A 17,118-nucleotide genomic window follows, 5' to 3' on the forward strand; every position below is an offset into this window, starting at 1 on the left:
GAGCCTTGAGGGCTTTGCTAGAGAGGATCTTGAGGAGGGAAGAAGGAGGAAGAAGCTGCCAGAGAATAAAGGAAGAACATGTGTGATGGAGAGGAGAGAGGAAGAGGACAGCAGCCATGGTTAAGGGAGAGGAGAGCCTGGTCCTGAGGGCTGTCCAAGGGGAACAAAGAGCAGCCAAGATGCTACACAGTCAGTAAGAGTTGAGCGTTAGTGTTTGGAAAGTAGATCTGATACCATGGAGGGCAGGCAGCTGCCCAGCTACTGTGCTGACTAATGCACACTAAAAATAAATTTAACACAATATGTATAACCAGTAAGACAGCTCTGTAGAGGATCCTAAAAGGAATACTTTAGCTTGACGGGAAGCATAAACTATTAGAGAAAACAGGAAATGATTTAATAAAACTACGACAGTCAATCAAAAGAATCCAATAAAAACCACAAAAATTAACAAAATGACAACATTTAATACATAGGTTTAAATAATATTTGCACGTCACTAAACTCATTTCCCCAGTAAACACACATACATTTAGCCAGAAACATGATCACCATCATGATAGATATAGAGGATATACTAGGGAAACAGACCTAAGACACAGGTCCCTATGGCGATTCTATGCAATTTCTCTATCAATAAAAACCACCAAGCTCTAGAGGTAAATGTCTGTGTTAGTGCTGACCTACACCACCAGACGTACATTTTTTTAAGTAAATAACAAATCTTGGGGCTTACAATGTAATCAAATATCCTGAAACATGAGTTTGCAGTGTTCCCTACATTTTTTAAATCAAGCACTTTGACTACCATTTTGGTTGTTTCCAATCCTGACTGAGTGCATCATCACGGGAATCCCAAGGGAAATCAGAAATGGGTTATTGAAGCTGTTGCACAGGACCAGTATAGACCTAAGTACCACAGAGGAAACCTTGATTCTTGTCACAAGGGATCATTTCACCATCCCTCTTGTCACATAACTTATGGCAAGATGTCACCTCTCCTGACCTTAGCTTCTTCTCCTAAATGCTGCCAAAGGGAAGATTTGGTGTCAAGGGGTCTGGATTCAAACCACACCAACACTGAATTCATTTAAATAGGTGTAGTTCATTGAATGCACACACCAATACAGTTCAACCAGAACAACAGCTCACAACTGTGTCCTGGACATTGAGGGCCAGCTCATTGCAAGATCCACGTGGGCTCACGCCCAAGTGCTGGATGCTGCTGTCTATGTCCCTGACTCAGGCCATTTTCCTCATAATTGTTCCTATTTTCCTTGAATCTCATGGGTCCTATGTGAAGCTTATAGTTGGGGAATTTGTTAATAATAACAAACCTCAAAACATAGAGAACAAAACAGGGTATGTGACCAGCACCACACAGTTCAGTGTCAGGTTTTTTTTTGTTTTTCTTTTGTTAGTTTGTTTCTTGGCATCCATGATGTGGAGGCATATTACAGCACAATAGGAAAGAGTGGCTGCTGTGTAACAAATTCGCTGCTGTTAAGGTAGCTATGGGGGCAAGACCTCAGCAGTAGCCCTTAAGATGGGAAGGAGATGATGTGTTTGATAACTGAAAGGAGCTGCCTCAACTGTGTTGCTCTGCCTGCTCAGAGCCCTTTCAACATCACTCTGTCCCTGAAGAGGAACTCAAGGTCTGCCCCCTGCTGCCTGTGAGCCAGGACTAGGCACAGAAAGGCAAGGCCAAAGCGCTGGTTTCCAATTCCTCAATAATGCTGGATTGCCAATAACGTACTTGTATACACAAATACAGTGTGGTAAGTTACAATAGATACTAATCATTTCTTACATGCGGCAGCAGTTGATTGACTACAACTAATTCCAATTAAAAAAAAAAAAAAAGAAACCTGGCTCTAGTGGAAATATACCAAGAAATATCTAGGATGGTGGGGAACGAATTCTGCCATGGACTGAACTCAGAAAAGAGGGATTGGGAGAAAGATGCATGGTTAAATAGCCCACCAGGTTCACATTGTGTCAACTTGATTTAATCTAAGGACAAAGAAGTGGAGTATCTCTGATGGCTTTCTTCTAATCCCTCGAAAGGATCCCTGAGGATTGGCCTCAGTTCTTCACACTTCTTGATGGGGCAACAACACTCAAGGAATCTTGAGACTGTCATAGGCACAGTATTATGCTACATATACAGAGTAGATAATACTAAGATGTTCAGATGGTGATATCCATTTGTATGCACTCTTAATGTGGACCTAAGGAAATAGAGATCAATGTCCTTAGAATAGAAAGATCAGTTCCAGTTTTTTTCTACCATTCAAAACTGAAAAACTGGTAGGGAGAGAATGGTAAATAATCGAGAATTCGTAGATGATGCTTGGAAAGAAGTGTGGGTTTCTGTGCTGGTTTTAGACGGGTCTCAAGTATCACAAGTTGCCCTCTACCTAGCTGGCCAGATGCACTTTAAGCTCAGATAAACCTCCTTCCACTTTTCAATACATAGGCTTACAAGAGTAGCCTCCAAGGACTGTGAGTACAGCATTGGCCTTTGACAGTTGAGGTGTGTAACCCACAACTATAGTTTCACCCACGATTCTCAGTGTCTACCAGCTATTTCAGATTGTTGCTGTTATATGCTTGACAATCAAGGACGCAGAAAAATACCCTGATAGAGAGCAAGGACATGGTGATCACATCCTTGCCTCTTCTGTATGTTCTGGATGAGGTTTGTTAAAATTCCAATATTGCAAAAATCTTTATATAGGGCCCAGCACATTAAGGGTCACTATGCACTGTTCTATCTAAAATGGTCTAATCAAAACTGACTCCCATATAACACTTCCTGCAATCCTCATATGAGAAGCTTGAGCTTTTTGTTTTGACTTTTTCTTTTCTCTTTCTTAATTATTTTTTGCTATATAAGTTGAGAGAAAGATAGTTAGGGCCATGAATTTGCCCCCAAAATTTGAACTAAGGAGGAGATCAATCAGTGTTAGTGTGTGCATTCTATAAAGTATTCATTTTTTACTATGATAGATGCTTTTGTGTTTGGTGGGGTGGCCATTTCCCAGTGTACAGGTGCTGGGACCTTGCTCTATCCACTTAATCATGTTTATAGCCTCATTTTAGACGTTTATGTGCACCCCCTATATCTCTTGACTATTTTATTTTTCTGATAGAAGCTCATGGTGTATCTTACTCAGGCCTGTGAGCAGTGCTCCTTTGGCGACATTGGTGCAGAGACAAGAACCCCACAAGCAGCATGAGCCCTATCTCTTTCTCTCAACTTATATAGCAAAACATAAGAAAGAAAAAGAAAAAGTCAGTCAAAAATCTCAAGCTTCTCATATGAAGATTATAGGAAGTGTTATATGGCAGTCAGTTCTGATTAGCATGAGGTTCCCTTCACTGGTGGCTCCAATATTGCACTTTCCTCTGCCAACTGGTCTCCACACTTTTCCTAGCACCATAAAGATTTCAAATCTTTCTCCTAAGGAATATTCTGGCAATTGTGGATTGTTAAGCACATGACTTCATGAGTGTTCCCCTAACACACACGCATGTTGTAACCTACCATGCAGACTATTTCTGATGTGATATAAAGCACCTGTACATAATGAGACAGGAGAACTTTTGACTGCATATTCAAGCTGGTGTGAAATCTCAGGACGTTTTAATGGCTAACATTGGTGAATGTGGACAATTTGAGTTAGTGAGACATTTTTTGGGAAAGATTTGAAAGGAAACATTCATTTAGATGCATAGGAATTACTAAGGTTTTTATAATCAAGCCTTGAGGAAAATTTGGCTTTGGAAGCAGGAGATGCTCAGTGGCTCTGCCCCAGGAAAGTCTCCTGGAAAGGGCACCTCTGCTTATGCTCAGTACAGGGAGAACATTAGCAGGGAGGCAAAGTCTGCTCCCCATGACATCAGCTGTCCCTTCTTGGACATTCTATTGTCTCCTAGAGAGTTCTGGCATCCTCTGTGATGTCACCAGTGTTGTAGTGACAACCAGTGCCCTAGTTTCTCTCAGTCAGAGTCTGGCGGTTACAAGCTAAGACATGTTTTCCCGTCTTCGCAAGCGTTTTGGGAGGGGGAATGTCGATTCTGGAGAGACTAAAGTGAAGGAGTCTAGCCTTTCGTCTCAAAGTAATGATGGACAAAGACAGCACTTCTGGGGAATGTTGAGTAAGTTCTGGGCAGCGTATTTTGAGCTTCCTGCCAGGGGGGCTGCAGGCTTATGCTGACCTTTCTAGCAATGGGCCACAACAACTGGAGCATCTGAAAAGGAATTGAATTTCCATGAATATCACAATTCCTGAAAGTCAGGATTTCAGACCTTTAGTTTCCCCATCTCCACTGGGAGGCTATGGTAAGGCCAATGCTATTATACTGTGAACTACTGGTCTTTACTTTTACACTGCATTTGTTATGTTACATTGTATAATAACACCATCAGGAGTCATGGAGGGTCCACCTTTTCTGAGTTTAGACAGGGCAGCAATGTATTTCACTATCATTGCTTCTTTAAATACAGTGGATATCTGACAGTAGGAACAGGGGGAGAATTGTGCTCCAGGCAATAACCTTATGTTCTTAGACCTCCTCTGATTTCTTCTAACTGGAAGGGTCATCGTTAGCTTTATATATTAGAGGTTGTGTGTTACAAACATGTTTCTAAAATACCAAAACTGTTTGGAACATGTGGACCAAGATTCAGCCTGTAACCTACTGGAACTTCTCGGGCATTTGGTATTTCAAATAGGGGAACTGATAAGTCTGTTGACCATGTCCTCCATGGAAATGTGTTTTTATCCAAAGTTGTTGGCCTAGACTATCAGGGTAGGACATCTGAGTGTCTCCAATCACTCAAGTCTTGTGGGTGGTGAATTTATCATCTGAGTTCTGAAACCACAGGGGTGAGGAAACCAAGCTGTACCCTGTTCAGCTGATGATAATCCTGGAGTAGCCATCTCCGTGGTACATGTGAGCACGTGATGTCCGGCATAGGGAACACCTGGCTGCTTACATCTCTTGGTCTCTATAGAGTAGTGGGAGAACTGAGATCCACTGAGGAGGCCTCTTAAGCATAGACCAATCGCCTAGCAGTGACACTGGGTTCCAGGCTTGTTCTCCTGTTTAGGCCTCACTGTGGTCTATGTACACTCTATGCATTCTCCCCATGCAGGTTCACTTGTGTTCTTCTACCTACAGACGCTGGGAGAGAAACATCATCCCCTGGCACTGAACTAAGCGAGAATCAGGCCAAGACGGAAAAGGAGAGGCTGATTGGAGAGCTGCAGCTCATTACCGAGGAGAGAAATGACCTGAGAGATCGCCTGAGGTTTCTGACAGAGAGATCCATGAAGAACAGGTATGAATCGCTCCAAATGCTCTTGTTTCATTCCTGGGTCTGCAAGGTCACCTTCATCTTATCCTATTAAGGTTTTGGGTTCTAGAAAGCTGTGCCTCCCTAACCACCCTGTGCTAAACCTCACCTCCCATATAGAGGAGATTCAGAACCTTGACCCTTCCTGAGGAGCGAGATGGAAAATGGACTCATCTGCTTCCATTTATTGAAAAGCAGATCTTGTGGTCTGAATGAAGAATTCGGGGATAAAGTCAGGGAGAGTGAGTGTCTAGTGTGCATTTGCAAAGCCCTTGACAGATGGTGGCTTTGCAAGATTGTAATTGCAGTGAGTTTACGGTGAGTCTCTGTACTTGCTAGGCAGGGGACTGAGTGCTGGAAGATCCACGCAGCAGCCTGAGGGGCCTGGTACCAAACTGTTCATCTCAATGCTTGACTAGAAGGTCTCAGGCTCAGGCCTGTTTGTTATTGTCTGTGTGTCTTGCCCTCTGAGACAGCAATGGTGGATGCATTTCTCCTGGTTTTCACAGTACTCTCTGTTTCCATATTTCTCTTTCTCTTTCTCTGACTCTGTTTTTACATTTCTCTTTTTTGTGGGTATTTCTCAGTCTGTGAGTCTGTATGTGCATACATCCAAATGCATATGTACAACATTTATATGTTTATATTTCCCTCCACACCTGGAATCTAGGGGTCTATGTCTTGGCCTGAGTATTTACCTGTATCACATTCATGGTGATGTGAATGCTTTGTTCTGGGAGCCCCACTGTCAACAGCACAGTTTTTGACTATGTGGCCACGATTGTCTGTTTATTTGTATTCCTTGTGCAGAGTATAATTTTGTGTTGATATAAGGTCTGTTATCAAAACAGGAGAAAAGAAATCACAGGTTTCTGGCTGTGTTGGGGTGGGGAGCATGGAGAGGTGTGGCCTAGGCTCTTGATAGCTTAACTGGCTTCACTGCAGATTTCCTCTTGATTGAACAAAGGGAGCCAGGGAAGCCTCCATCTGGATGCTGAGATTCTGGTGTCCTGGACGCAGAAAAACACGTTTCTGAAGCTGAAGAAGATCCAATATGTAGAATTCAGAAGGTGTCCTTCCAGGGCTGGGGTAGTACAGGACCCACCCTGAGTTCATATATTCCTAAATGCCGATGTTCATTGGATTCTATTATTTGGGGCCAGGCCACACTTCAGGCCAAATCCATATTATGAAGACCTGGAGAGAATGGAGGAGGCGGTCATGTCAATTCTGCACAACTTAGAGATGGAGAACACTGAAATCCATGAGAACAACCATAAGCTGAAGAAGGAGATTACCTTCTCTAGGTAAGTCCTGGTCAGAAAGGCTATCACCTGTGGAATGGCCATTTCTGACTTTCTTTGTTCTGGATTGGACGGTCTTCAGCTCTGGTTCTATCTCTTGTGCTGTTTACACAGCAGTGTGCCAGGGTCATTAGGACTCAGTTTTCAGTTCCATAAAAGACTGTTACTCATCCCAGGATTGTCTAGGCATCTTCAGAAGGCTCTAGATAGAAAAGCACTGATTGAAGTCAGCAGAAGGTTATTAGGCTGACCTGGACCTATGGTGTCATACCAGGTTTTACAAAACTCAGTGTGTAGACCACATGGTTAGCATGACCTTCTCTTGGTTCTACTGACCTCCTTTGAGGGTGTTGGCCCACTACTAATTGATGTTGCCCCCATGCATTGGGCTTTCATGGATAGTTTAGATCCATGTTCTTTTTGAGAGATGTGGACACTAATTGGTGCTCGGGCCAAGCAAACAATTTATTCTTCCCGGAATTTATTCTTTGTGGTTTGTGCAGCAGCCTTATATGTATCGAAATGAATTCTATTAAGTCTTCATGGGTATCTGGGACCTGGTAGACTTAGTGGGACTTACAAGTAGGAATGGGAGAAAGGGGCAGCATGATCTTACTATGCAGACTGTATTTCCAGAAACCTGCTCAGCCAGCTCCTGATGGAGAACACATGTAGGAAGAAGTTGGTCCCACTGAAGCAGGAGAGCAAGGAGGTACATCTTGATTGTGCACTGAACCAGAAATATTTGGTTGACTTCAACAAGAAAGATAAAGACCAGCAACGTCCAGACCCAGCATCATCTGGTAGGGATGAGCAGCTGTGTTAGCTTAAAAATATCTGATAAAGTTTGCCAATTTGATACATCTTTGCTCTCTCCTACCACCTTTCTAATTTACACTCACAACCAGCCAACCACCTCATGTAGTGGAATTGTTCATTGCTCTGCCTATGCACAAGTATTCTGGGAAGCCAACCACTTTTCAGAAACTGAATTATTTTGCAAGTATATTTGTCTGCTCTTTTTGAAGCTGCAGTATAGAAATGGTGACAGATTAATAACATACCTCATTATTGCATATCCATGTGATAGATTGGATGCTCTGTAGAGTTTTGAACAAGTTCTTGGTTCTTTGACAAATGACACTCTGTGGTCATGTGACTTCTTGTGTAGGAAGCACCTTTGCGGGATAAGAACAAAGTGCAAATGTCAAATTAGAACTTGTCATTGGTTTTAACCTTGGTGACATATGGACATCTCCTTTCTTCCTGCAACCCAATGAGGTTCCTTCCATTGCCCTGTCCTTGGTTTGCACTGGTATAAGTCTGGGTCCCATATTGGCAGCTCACATTACTTTGAGGCTCTCTGGAGATTTTGCCCTTCCCAAAGAGTTAGCAACAATGATATCAGTTAAAAGGTCCATGTTGACTGTCCAATAGAACTGAGGTGGTAGAAGGCAGCCTTCCGACATCTGCCTTGCATTTCACCACCAAATCAGTGTCTGAAAAACTGCCTTCCTCTCCCAGGTCTCAGAAAGTGCAAGAGAGCTGGAATTGGACACACCCCAGTAAGAGAGCTTCCTGAAGAATAAGTTGCTTTCTCAGGAGTCCCTGATGACAAACATCCTGAATGGTAACAAATTTTTTGGATGAGTATTCTTCCTCAGAGTTAATTTGTCATTGCTTAGAGACCCTAAATTTATATATCACTAAGCCAGCCTGACTGATTGAGGTCTTACTTTCTTCTCAGAAAACAGCACCTGAGAGACAACTTGGGGGACAGCCTTTCATTATGTGTGCAAGAGGAGAAACAGCAATACATCTGTGCTTCTAAATGTTCCTTAAGAATGTGCTGTTTAGAAATATTTTTGTTATGATTTTAATTGAAATTTTCTTTTTGTTGTTTCATATTTATATGTTCTTGTTACTGTTTTTATCTTTTCACATACTTTTAAATATTTTAATTTATTTGTTTTAATCTTGTTTTGTTGTAAAAATGAATTCCTTATGAATAAATATTGAATTCTATCTCTTGACTCTTAAGACCATCATTCTTATTAAAGGGTTCTGTCCCCTCCTGTGGACTTAGAACTGACAGCTGGAGATGGATCTCTGCATGTTCCATGGATACTGGGCTAATAAGTGAATTCAAAGTCACCAAGGGGTACCCAGTGTGACAGTGTCTTTTGTGTGGATAATGTGGCTGTTTCTCAGACACACACTCTATGATGTAATCATTGACATGCTTTACTCAATTGTTAGGGTCCATATGGTTCTTCTGAGAGAGCAGCAGATGCTCTATCCTGTGAGTCATCGCCACAGCTCCTGCAGGTGGCTTTTGTTATTCCACATCATGTACTGTATTAGGTGGACAGGATCACCTCCAATCAAATAGACAGATCTCAGGAGATGTGTGTTCACAGGGAACTTACTGAGCTGTGCGTGCTCAATGTGTTAGCTTGCCAGGCATCCCTACAGGGCTCTGGTGTTCCCACTGCTCATTGTGGGTCAGGATCATCCTCCAGCACCACTTAGTGTCCATATTAGAGCAGATCTTTCACCTGTTATCAATGATGACCATATGTATTATGCACATCTGACAAAATACAGAATAGAAATTAGCTTCCTGTTGGCCAGATTGGCATAATGAGTGTTTTGATTGTTAGCATGAAAATTATTTTAATCCAAGCAGTTTAGGGAGGAACCTCAAGAGCATACATAGTGAATGCTGCCTACAGCTGTGAACACAGTTTTCTTTTGGAGAGCAGGCCTGTGCAGGCCCAGAACCTAGGTTGGGCAGTTCAAGCTACCCTTTTTCCATGGCCAATCTGGGATCGTATTGAGAATGTATTTTTTCCAGGTGACAGATTTCCAATTTATGGAATTGAATTAACTTACTGAGAGTGCAGGTGACTCAGAGAGTTAAAGTACAGAAGGAATAATCCAGAATGTCCACAAAAGCTTGCTGTCTCCCCAGGGCTTTTTAAAGCTCAGCAGCTAGGGAAGCAATGTAGTATTTGGTTATTCTCATGCTTAGGTCTAGTCATTCATTATAAGCTGCCCATGACACAAAAAGAGTCATCTGTGTCACAATAGAAACAAGTTGTAACTAGATTCACCCCCACACTATCACATCACTACTGTGTTTGAGGTTCTCAGTTACTAAGAACCTGGATGAGGCCTGGGTCTTTCTACACAAACTCATAATTTATGTCTTCATGACACTGTGTGCTTTGTTCTGTTGATGCTACCATTGGCATACAATACCTTGGATACTTTGTACTGACATCTGTGACCTGAGACAATAGTTCATGTCATCCTAACCTGAATAAACTGTCCTTAGAGTACAGTGTTGTAGGAGGGGCCTTCTTTTCCTGTGAGATAGCAAAACATTTCCAGTCTTCAGTCAAGTCTGTCAGCCATTGTCAGTGCCTGTCTTGAGATGTCCACCTTTTCAGCTATGAGTCTTCATCCAGGCTGCTCTGTAATTTTGTAGAAGATTAATAGGTTCCAGCCCTAGGATTTAATTCATTGTGACTGTACTTGCCAAACATGCTCAAAGCCCTATGTTTCACCCTAGCCCTCTGTGCTTTAGAGAAAGAAAATAAAGAACCACATTGCAGTTGAAGTTTCTCCTCCAACAAAAGGAGAGCCTGCATAGGGCCTTTAAGTACCTCTAAGCCCCAGCTTCCCCACAGCTCCCTCCATCAATTCCATGATTGGTGTGTTTTCATTACTGCTCACTTTCTTCCTTGTGTGCAAAGAATGTGCACCATGTCAGTAAAGTGTGTGTGTGTGTAGTCCCTAGTGAAAACTGTCGAGGTGCATGCAGACTCATGCTACTGCTGTCTCATGGCACCTTGCAGGGAGCACTGAAATCGTGGGCTACTTTAATACAACCTAAACCGGGTGTGCATGGTTTTCAGTAAGATTTTGACGTCATCACCGCTACAGAGAGCAGAAAAAGCTTCAGTAGTTACATGGATGTGATCAATCAGTGTTAGTGTGTGCATTCAATAAAATATCCATTTTTGACTAAGGTAGATGCTTCTGTGTTTTGTGGGGTGACCCACTGTCAATGTCTAGTGAATTGGGGGCCCTGGGTATGGTTGCATACCCCCAGGACACAGGGGGTGCAGAGCAAAGGCAGAAGCAACTGCACACAGTTGCAAGCTTTATTAATCCCTATGTAGCTGGGAATATGAATAACTACAATTTTCATTTTGTCAAGATACCATAAGATCATTATTCCCAGGATACCAGGAACAACTGAGGGAAGACTAAACAAAGAAATACGAATAAACAAAGGCTTCTTCTCAAAATATTCATATAACAAATCACCTATCTTATTATAATCAAAATATACTCACCATTACCGAGAGAGCGTTAGAACCACTTCCACAGAAACAGGACACAGAAGAAGATAGCTTAAGGCCAAGTGAGGAAAACATTTTCTTCTCCAGGGTGGAATTCCAGCCCCTACTTGTATCTGTCACCAGGCCTTTCTTGACCCTGCCTGGGAGCTGCATCTCTATGTCTTAACAATTCCTCCTTTTTAGTTTGTTTTAAAAGAAACACTTTCCATAACATAGCAAAAGTCTTTGTAGGGGTTTAATCATGTATAAAAATAAAGCAACATAATACATAATGTACATAAGATTATGGCAAAACTAGCTCCACCCAAGCTATGGAAAATCCTTTGAAGCCAAGCCTTGGGATCTAATCCTGTCAATTGATCATCCAATAATTTAGCTATTTACATAGGGGTAGTATCTTCTAGCTGTTTACCAAAAGACATTCGAGCATCGTATTTCAAGGCATTAATTACTTTTGTAGCACTTTCATTACCTTCCAAATGGGCTTGAATTAACTTCCAATCATGTTCTGTATCATTATCCATATATTTATTAACACAAAAGTAGTAGGATTTCAATCATATCTTAAATCCTCATATTTTTCAATAAATAACTTCTTTCGACCCAACCATTCTACTGTTTGTTTTGAAACATCTACTTGATGTTGAAGTCTAGTATCAGTTTTAGTTTGCTCTATCCATAACTCATGTGAATCTTTATGCCAGTCTTCAACAAAATGCTTTGTCTCAATAGATGTTTTTAATGCTATGCTGGAAATGGCTGCCAAAGTAGCAACAGAAATAAGACTTAAAATAGTAGGTACAAACTCCAATAATTCTTTTACTGTTCCTCAGCAGATTATTAAAAAAATCAATAATCATATAATTAAGAGGATCTTGAGACCAATGATGTCTCAAATTAACAGGCATCCATACATATATTTTTTGCTGAATATCATAATAGAATATTGATTTATATTAAACTAAATAGATGAATTAATACATGAATACTAATGACAATTAGTACAAGCAAATCCATTAGCAAAATTAAATCTACCTATTAAAAAGAAATATGGCATAGGAATACAAGTAGTAACCTTTTCTTTCTTAAATGTTGTAAAATTATACTGAGAGGCAGATTGAGCAGTCCCAGAAAAGCTTCCATTAGCAAGCACAGCTTCTTTTAATGCAGTGACAGTCTTCCACAAATGAGCTTGAAACACAGTAGGATCTTCCACAGAGGCCAGTCGAACATCAGCAATGCCTCCATCTCCACACTCCATCAGCAAGCATCCATTAAGGCGTTCATTCTCCTCTCAGTTCATCCTGGTAACATTTGACAAATCACAAGTGGTAACATTCTATTCTGAACATGTATTAATAATTGGCCATAAGGACCCCAATTTATTCATTTATCTTGAATAATTTTTCGAAACATGCCAGGGCAGTATTTCCAATTGCATGGGAGATATTTTAAGCCTACATAAGTAAACCAAGCACAAATAGGATATACTGGCTCGCTAACAAATGTAATGTTATTCCAATTTTGGTTATAGACCAAGCTGTCAATCCTGGAGACTGTAACAATTTTTCCTGGTAATCGCCAGTTTTAATAACCCATTTGTAGGCCTGGTCTCTTTCCTAAACACAAAGGCATCTTTAATCCAGCATAAGGAAAATTATACAAAGCTCCATCACGTCTATTCAAAAGGTCAAATTATTCCAAAGAGATGACAAAATGCTTGGGGTGGTGTATAAAACCACATCTGTTTCCCCGCCAAGTAGCAGGTTCAAATAAAGGTGGACAAGGAATATAAGCCTGATAACTCGCATTGGCCACAACAGAAGAAACCGTGAGTAAAGCACACACTGCTAACAATACGTGCTCAGCAGTAAAGGACTTTCCTGTAGGAGACAACATAGTTTTCCTTTCAGTGCTTAATCGCCTCACCTAGGTAATGGGGTTGTCACTGCATCGATCCTTCTCCGTTGTCGTTTGGCGACACTAAGAGAAGCCAGGGCCTCAGTAATGGAGGACACCTCCTTCATCTCCGGAGAACATCCATCAGGAGAGAATGTAGCTGGTTTAACTGGATTCTTCTGAGGGTAGGGAGCAGTTCTTATCATTCTGTGCTTGGATCCGTCTCCTGGGTAACCAGAATTGTCCCCCATCCTGTAAGGAGACAAAATCCTCTCCCCTACATACAGTAAAGTCCCTTCCTGTCATTCAGCATCTCGGGCAATTTTTATCCATATTGTCTGTTCCATGCCTTCAGGGAGAAGTCCAATAAAGTGTCTATCTGCTCTGCATATAACTTCACCTTGTGGTAAATTAAGAAGAGTAATAAAAAATAATGCTTATGCCAATATTACTCTGGGACTGGTATGCCAACTCCATTCAGGCTGTGTAAGGTCATCTCTTTTCCTCCTTTTTAATTTTATAATTTGTCATTTCAGGGTATGGTGAACTCTTTCAACAAAAGCTTGTCCTTGTGGATGGCATTCTATACCAGTAATATGTACAATATGATATCATTGACAAAATGGTTTTTTTTTTTGCTCTGATTGGTATTTTATTTCTCCTTTACAAGTTCCACATAATAGACAAAGGCTTTTTGATAACATTGTTATCTTTGCTGGAAATGATCATATAATCATTTTAAAAAGCACAAATGTGCACATACAGGACTGAGGTTTCTGCAGCCTGTAAACACCTCTGTGGGTTTAACAAGGAAAAAAAGCAATATACTGACAATTCAACTGTAACTCTTAGAAAAACACCGGTTTCCTTACCAATCACGAGTGTCCTGTACAGGGACCTATCATCCCAGATGGCAATGAGTTCAAGCCTAGGGCAGCCAGGAGCAGCTCCCCATACCGGGTCAGAAGACCCTCCCCACCCAGCACTTCTTCCAAGTGCTCCTTAACCTCATCACAGGTGACAGCAGTCACCCCAAGAGAGGACAGAGCAGCAGACACAGTGGTGGTGGTTCCCAAGTGTTGTATGCGGCATTTCACATCCAGCGTCTCAGGAACGTGTCCATGCATGCATGCGTACCATTCTTTAGACTGCTCCCCTCATTTCTTGAGTGAGGGGACCAGGCCTTCCTAATTCACTTTTGGTGCCTGGAATAACAAAATATTTCACCAGAAGGGGTGCAAGCAGTGCTATCTGATAAGAATACGAAGAAGGAAAAAGCAGATATCTTAAAGAAAACGTGTGTTCTACTCACACTAAAATGTCAGACCAATGCATAATATACTGCAAAGCTGTAACACAATACGGCCAAACACAATGTTCAAATATTGAACTGTTCAAGCATGTGAAGATCATCTTCTGAAAGACAAACTGGGTTCTTATTTTGTAGCTACCTTTGTGTAACTTCAACTGCTGTCCCTCAACAAGGTCTGACACTGTCTTGGTACTTGTTTGGAAGTTGGATGAGACAATGTAAGCTCAACAGTCAACTCCCGGGATCTCCCAGCGCTCATTTTCAGCATTCATCCGAGGACTGGGCATCATCTTCATCCCTCACTTCTCGGTATCTCCCTGAAGACTCCCCTTCTGGATTGTAGCTCTGCATTGTAATATTCAGTCTCTCAGCTAGTTTCTGTGCTGCGAGCTTTGCCCGCATCTTCTCATAATTCTGCTTCTGCTCTTTCTGCAAAGCCAGTGACTCTTCTATGGAGAGCAGCTGTGCAGGCAGGGGGTGGAGCAGAAGAAGGTGAGCTGCTGTGACATCATCAAGATGCTGCCTAGCCCTGCATAGCTGCTCTTCTGAGGAAGCAGGAGACTGAACCCTCTGACAATGACTTGGTGAGTCACTCTGTTGTGTGGGTAACACATTGGTCTTAAACTTATGAGGAGGGGGCACTGGGTTTCTAGCTCGCATTTCTATCACTGTCATGTAATGAGGCTTCTTAGGAGTCTCACTCTGCAGTTCTGGAAAGTTCTCAGTGCTGGTGTTTTCTTCTGAGGGTTCAGTCTGGTCTGCAGTTGTGATCTTTTGCAATTTAGTGATAAACAGACTGTCGACGCTGCTGGAAACCTCTTCCACTTGACTTGAATGCTGGGGGAGTTGTTCATTAACTTAAGATGGGGGAGCCTGGGCTGTGATGCGGACAGACAGGCTGGTACTCACTGTGCAGCCAGTCTCCAAAGTCTCTTCATTGCCTTTGTGAGTGAGCTGTGTAGGTCCCTGAGTTTCTGAGGTTGTTTTAGATGATTCAATGTCTACTGACGAACATTCAGGAACTAATGATGAAGTATCAAGCATCAGGTCAGAATTCTGGGCCTTGTCTATGTCGGTATCAACTCTTGTGGTTGCTTTATGCCTTAGCTTACAGTCAACACTAACAGGATGAAGTAGTTCAGTTCTCCCTCTGACCTCTTCACTTTCTGAAATGGCAGCTTTCAGTTTGGCAGTGGTGTCTGAGATCTTTTTACCTTTGTCGGGCAATTTGCAAATGAATTTTTCTTTGCTCAAAAGTCTCTCCTGGCGCCTCAACCTCTCCCGCAGCTCCGCCAAACTCTGCCGCCCCACGTCCTCAGGAACTGGGGGCTCGAAGCCTCAGGGCAGGGAGCACATTGTGCATGGGCTGAGGCTGGCCCCGCAGGCAGGGTTCCCCAGCAGGGCCCATGGTGGTCGCAGGCTTCGTGGGGGCCGCAACTCTGGAGCACGTGCAGGAGTCGCCATTTTCCTGGAAGAGCCGACAAAATTGTTTAAATTGATAAGAAATATATGTTGGTCCATAATCAGTTTTAATTTTAGAAGGCGGTCCCATAACAGCAGAAGTTTCCAATAGATGCTGTATAACATGAGCAGTGCGTACTCCTGGCAATGGTGTAGCCCATACAAATTTTGAAAAATTATCTATGCTTACATGTATCTAGGAAAGGCGACCAAACTCAGAAATATGGGTTCCATCCATCTGCCACGATGTATTAGGTTGCATTCTTCTGGGATTAATTTCAGATGGAATACATTTTATAAGTGAAGGCTCACAAATACGACAATTAGCAATAATTTGTTTGGCTTCAGAATAGGGAACCTTATATTTAATATGGAAATATCCAATATTGGCATGATTATGACTGTTTTCTTCTGGGGTAGCAAATGCCACTAATTGATCTACCATATGATTGCCATGTGTTAAAGATCCTGGCAATCTTGAATGTAATCTAATATGTGTAATAAATATTCTAGAGTTTCAGAATAACAATAGTCCTTTAATATGTGAGAATAACATTTAATATAGGCTTAGATGTAGAAACAACAGCAGTTGCAATATTCTGTACTACTACAACATAAGCTGACTCGGCTTTAATATTTTTACATCATGAGTAAAATCCGGCAATACATTAATTACTTCTAATACTTCATTTTGTTGAACTGACCCAAAAGAAGATTCTTGTCCCCAAAATTTATCTTTGGTCCAATAAGCCATCTGTCTTAGATGTTTGGTCTTAGAGCCATCTGTAAACACAGTAAGGGCAGATGGTAATGGATCAACAGAAATTAGTGTATTTATCACATTTTTTTTTTGTTTTCTTAAGCAATCCCAGAATTTACTATGGGGAAAATGAAATTCAGTATTTCTAGTGTAAGAAATCATGGGTAATTGAAAAACTTCAGACGTCTGCATTAAATATTCCACTTTATTTTTGCTTAATGAGAAAACAAAAGCAGCACAATCATATCCCCACAGTGTAACAGGTCTTTGTATGCCTTGCTGAATAATTAAAGAAATTTGTTCCTCATATGTTGTTAATGTTTTCTTAAAGATAAATTTAATATGTATCCATTCTAAAGGCAACTCATCTTGAGCTAAAGTGCCTATAGGATATTCAAGAGTATTTCAATGTATAAGTTAATAACTCTATCTGGATCAATATGTGCCAAATATGCATCTTTCCATTTTCAGAAAAGATATCCTCTTCCATGCCTTCATATAAGCATTAATATCCCCAGTTTCCTTTCTAGGTAATAATGCTCTCCTGTACTCTTCATTAGCATTTTCAAAAGCAAGCATTTTCAGCAGTTGTCCTCTAGCTTCCTCTCCTACCACTGTTCTTTCCATTGTTAATTTTAGTATAC

General features: G+C 41.5%; 2 protein-coding genes across 5 annotated transcripts in view; one reads left to right on the forward strand and one right to left on the reverse strand.

Annotated features, from left to right (window-relative positions):
- LOC134483260 (disks large homolog 5-like) overlaps positions 1-17,118 on the reverse strand; it is a 664,485-nt gene that overhangs the window by 390,227 nt on the left and 257,140 nt on the right. The gene's annotated exons all lie outside the window — the stretch shown is intronic.
- LOC134483259 (uncharacterized) overlaps positions 1-17,118 on the forward strand; it is a 478,774-nt gene that overhangs the window by 188,965 nt on the left and 272,691 nt on the right. Inside the window, exons 1-5 of one of the 4 annotated variants that reach the window (XM_063278543.1) lie at positions 4,249-5,350; positions 6,529-6,672; positions 7,306-7,472; positions 8,194-8,299; positions 8,417-8,694. The exons of 1 other annotated variant lie outside the window; for it this stretch is intronic. In XM_063278543.1, coding sequence (XP_063134613.1) covers positions 5,340-5,350; positions 6,529-6,672; positions 7,306-7,472; positions 8,194-8,258 — 387 coding nt within the window. In that variant the 5' untranslated portion in view covers positions 4,249-5,339 and the 3' untranslated portion in view covers positions 8,259-8,299; positions 8,417-8,694. Of the gene's footprint in view, positions 1-4,248; positions 5,351-6,528; positions 6,673-7,305; positions 7,473-8,193; positions 8,300-8,416; positions 8,695-17,118 lie in introns of those variants that run through there. 2 more of the 4 variants (XM_063278544.1, XM_063278541.1) reach the window with 2 other exon arrangements.

The sequence above is a fragment of the Rattus norvegicus genome, chromosome 19 (assembly GCF_036323735.1).
Source record: "Rattus norvegicus strain BN/NHsdMcwi chromosome 19, GRCr8, whole genome shotgun sequence".
NCBI lineage: Eukaryota > Metazoa > Chordata > Mammalia > Rodentia > Muridae > Rattus > Rattus norvegicus.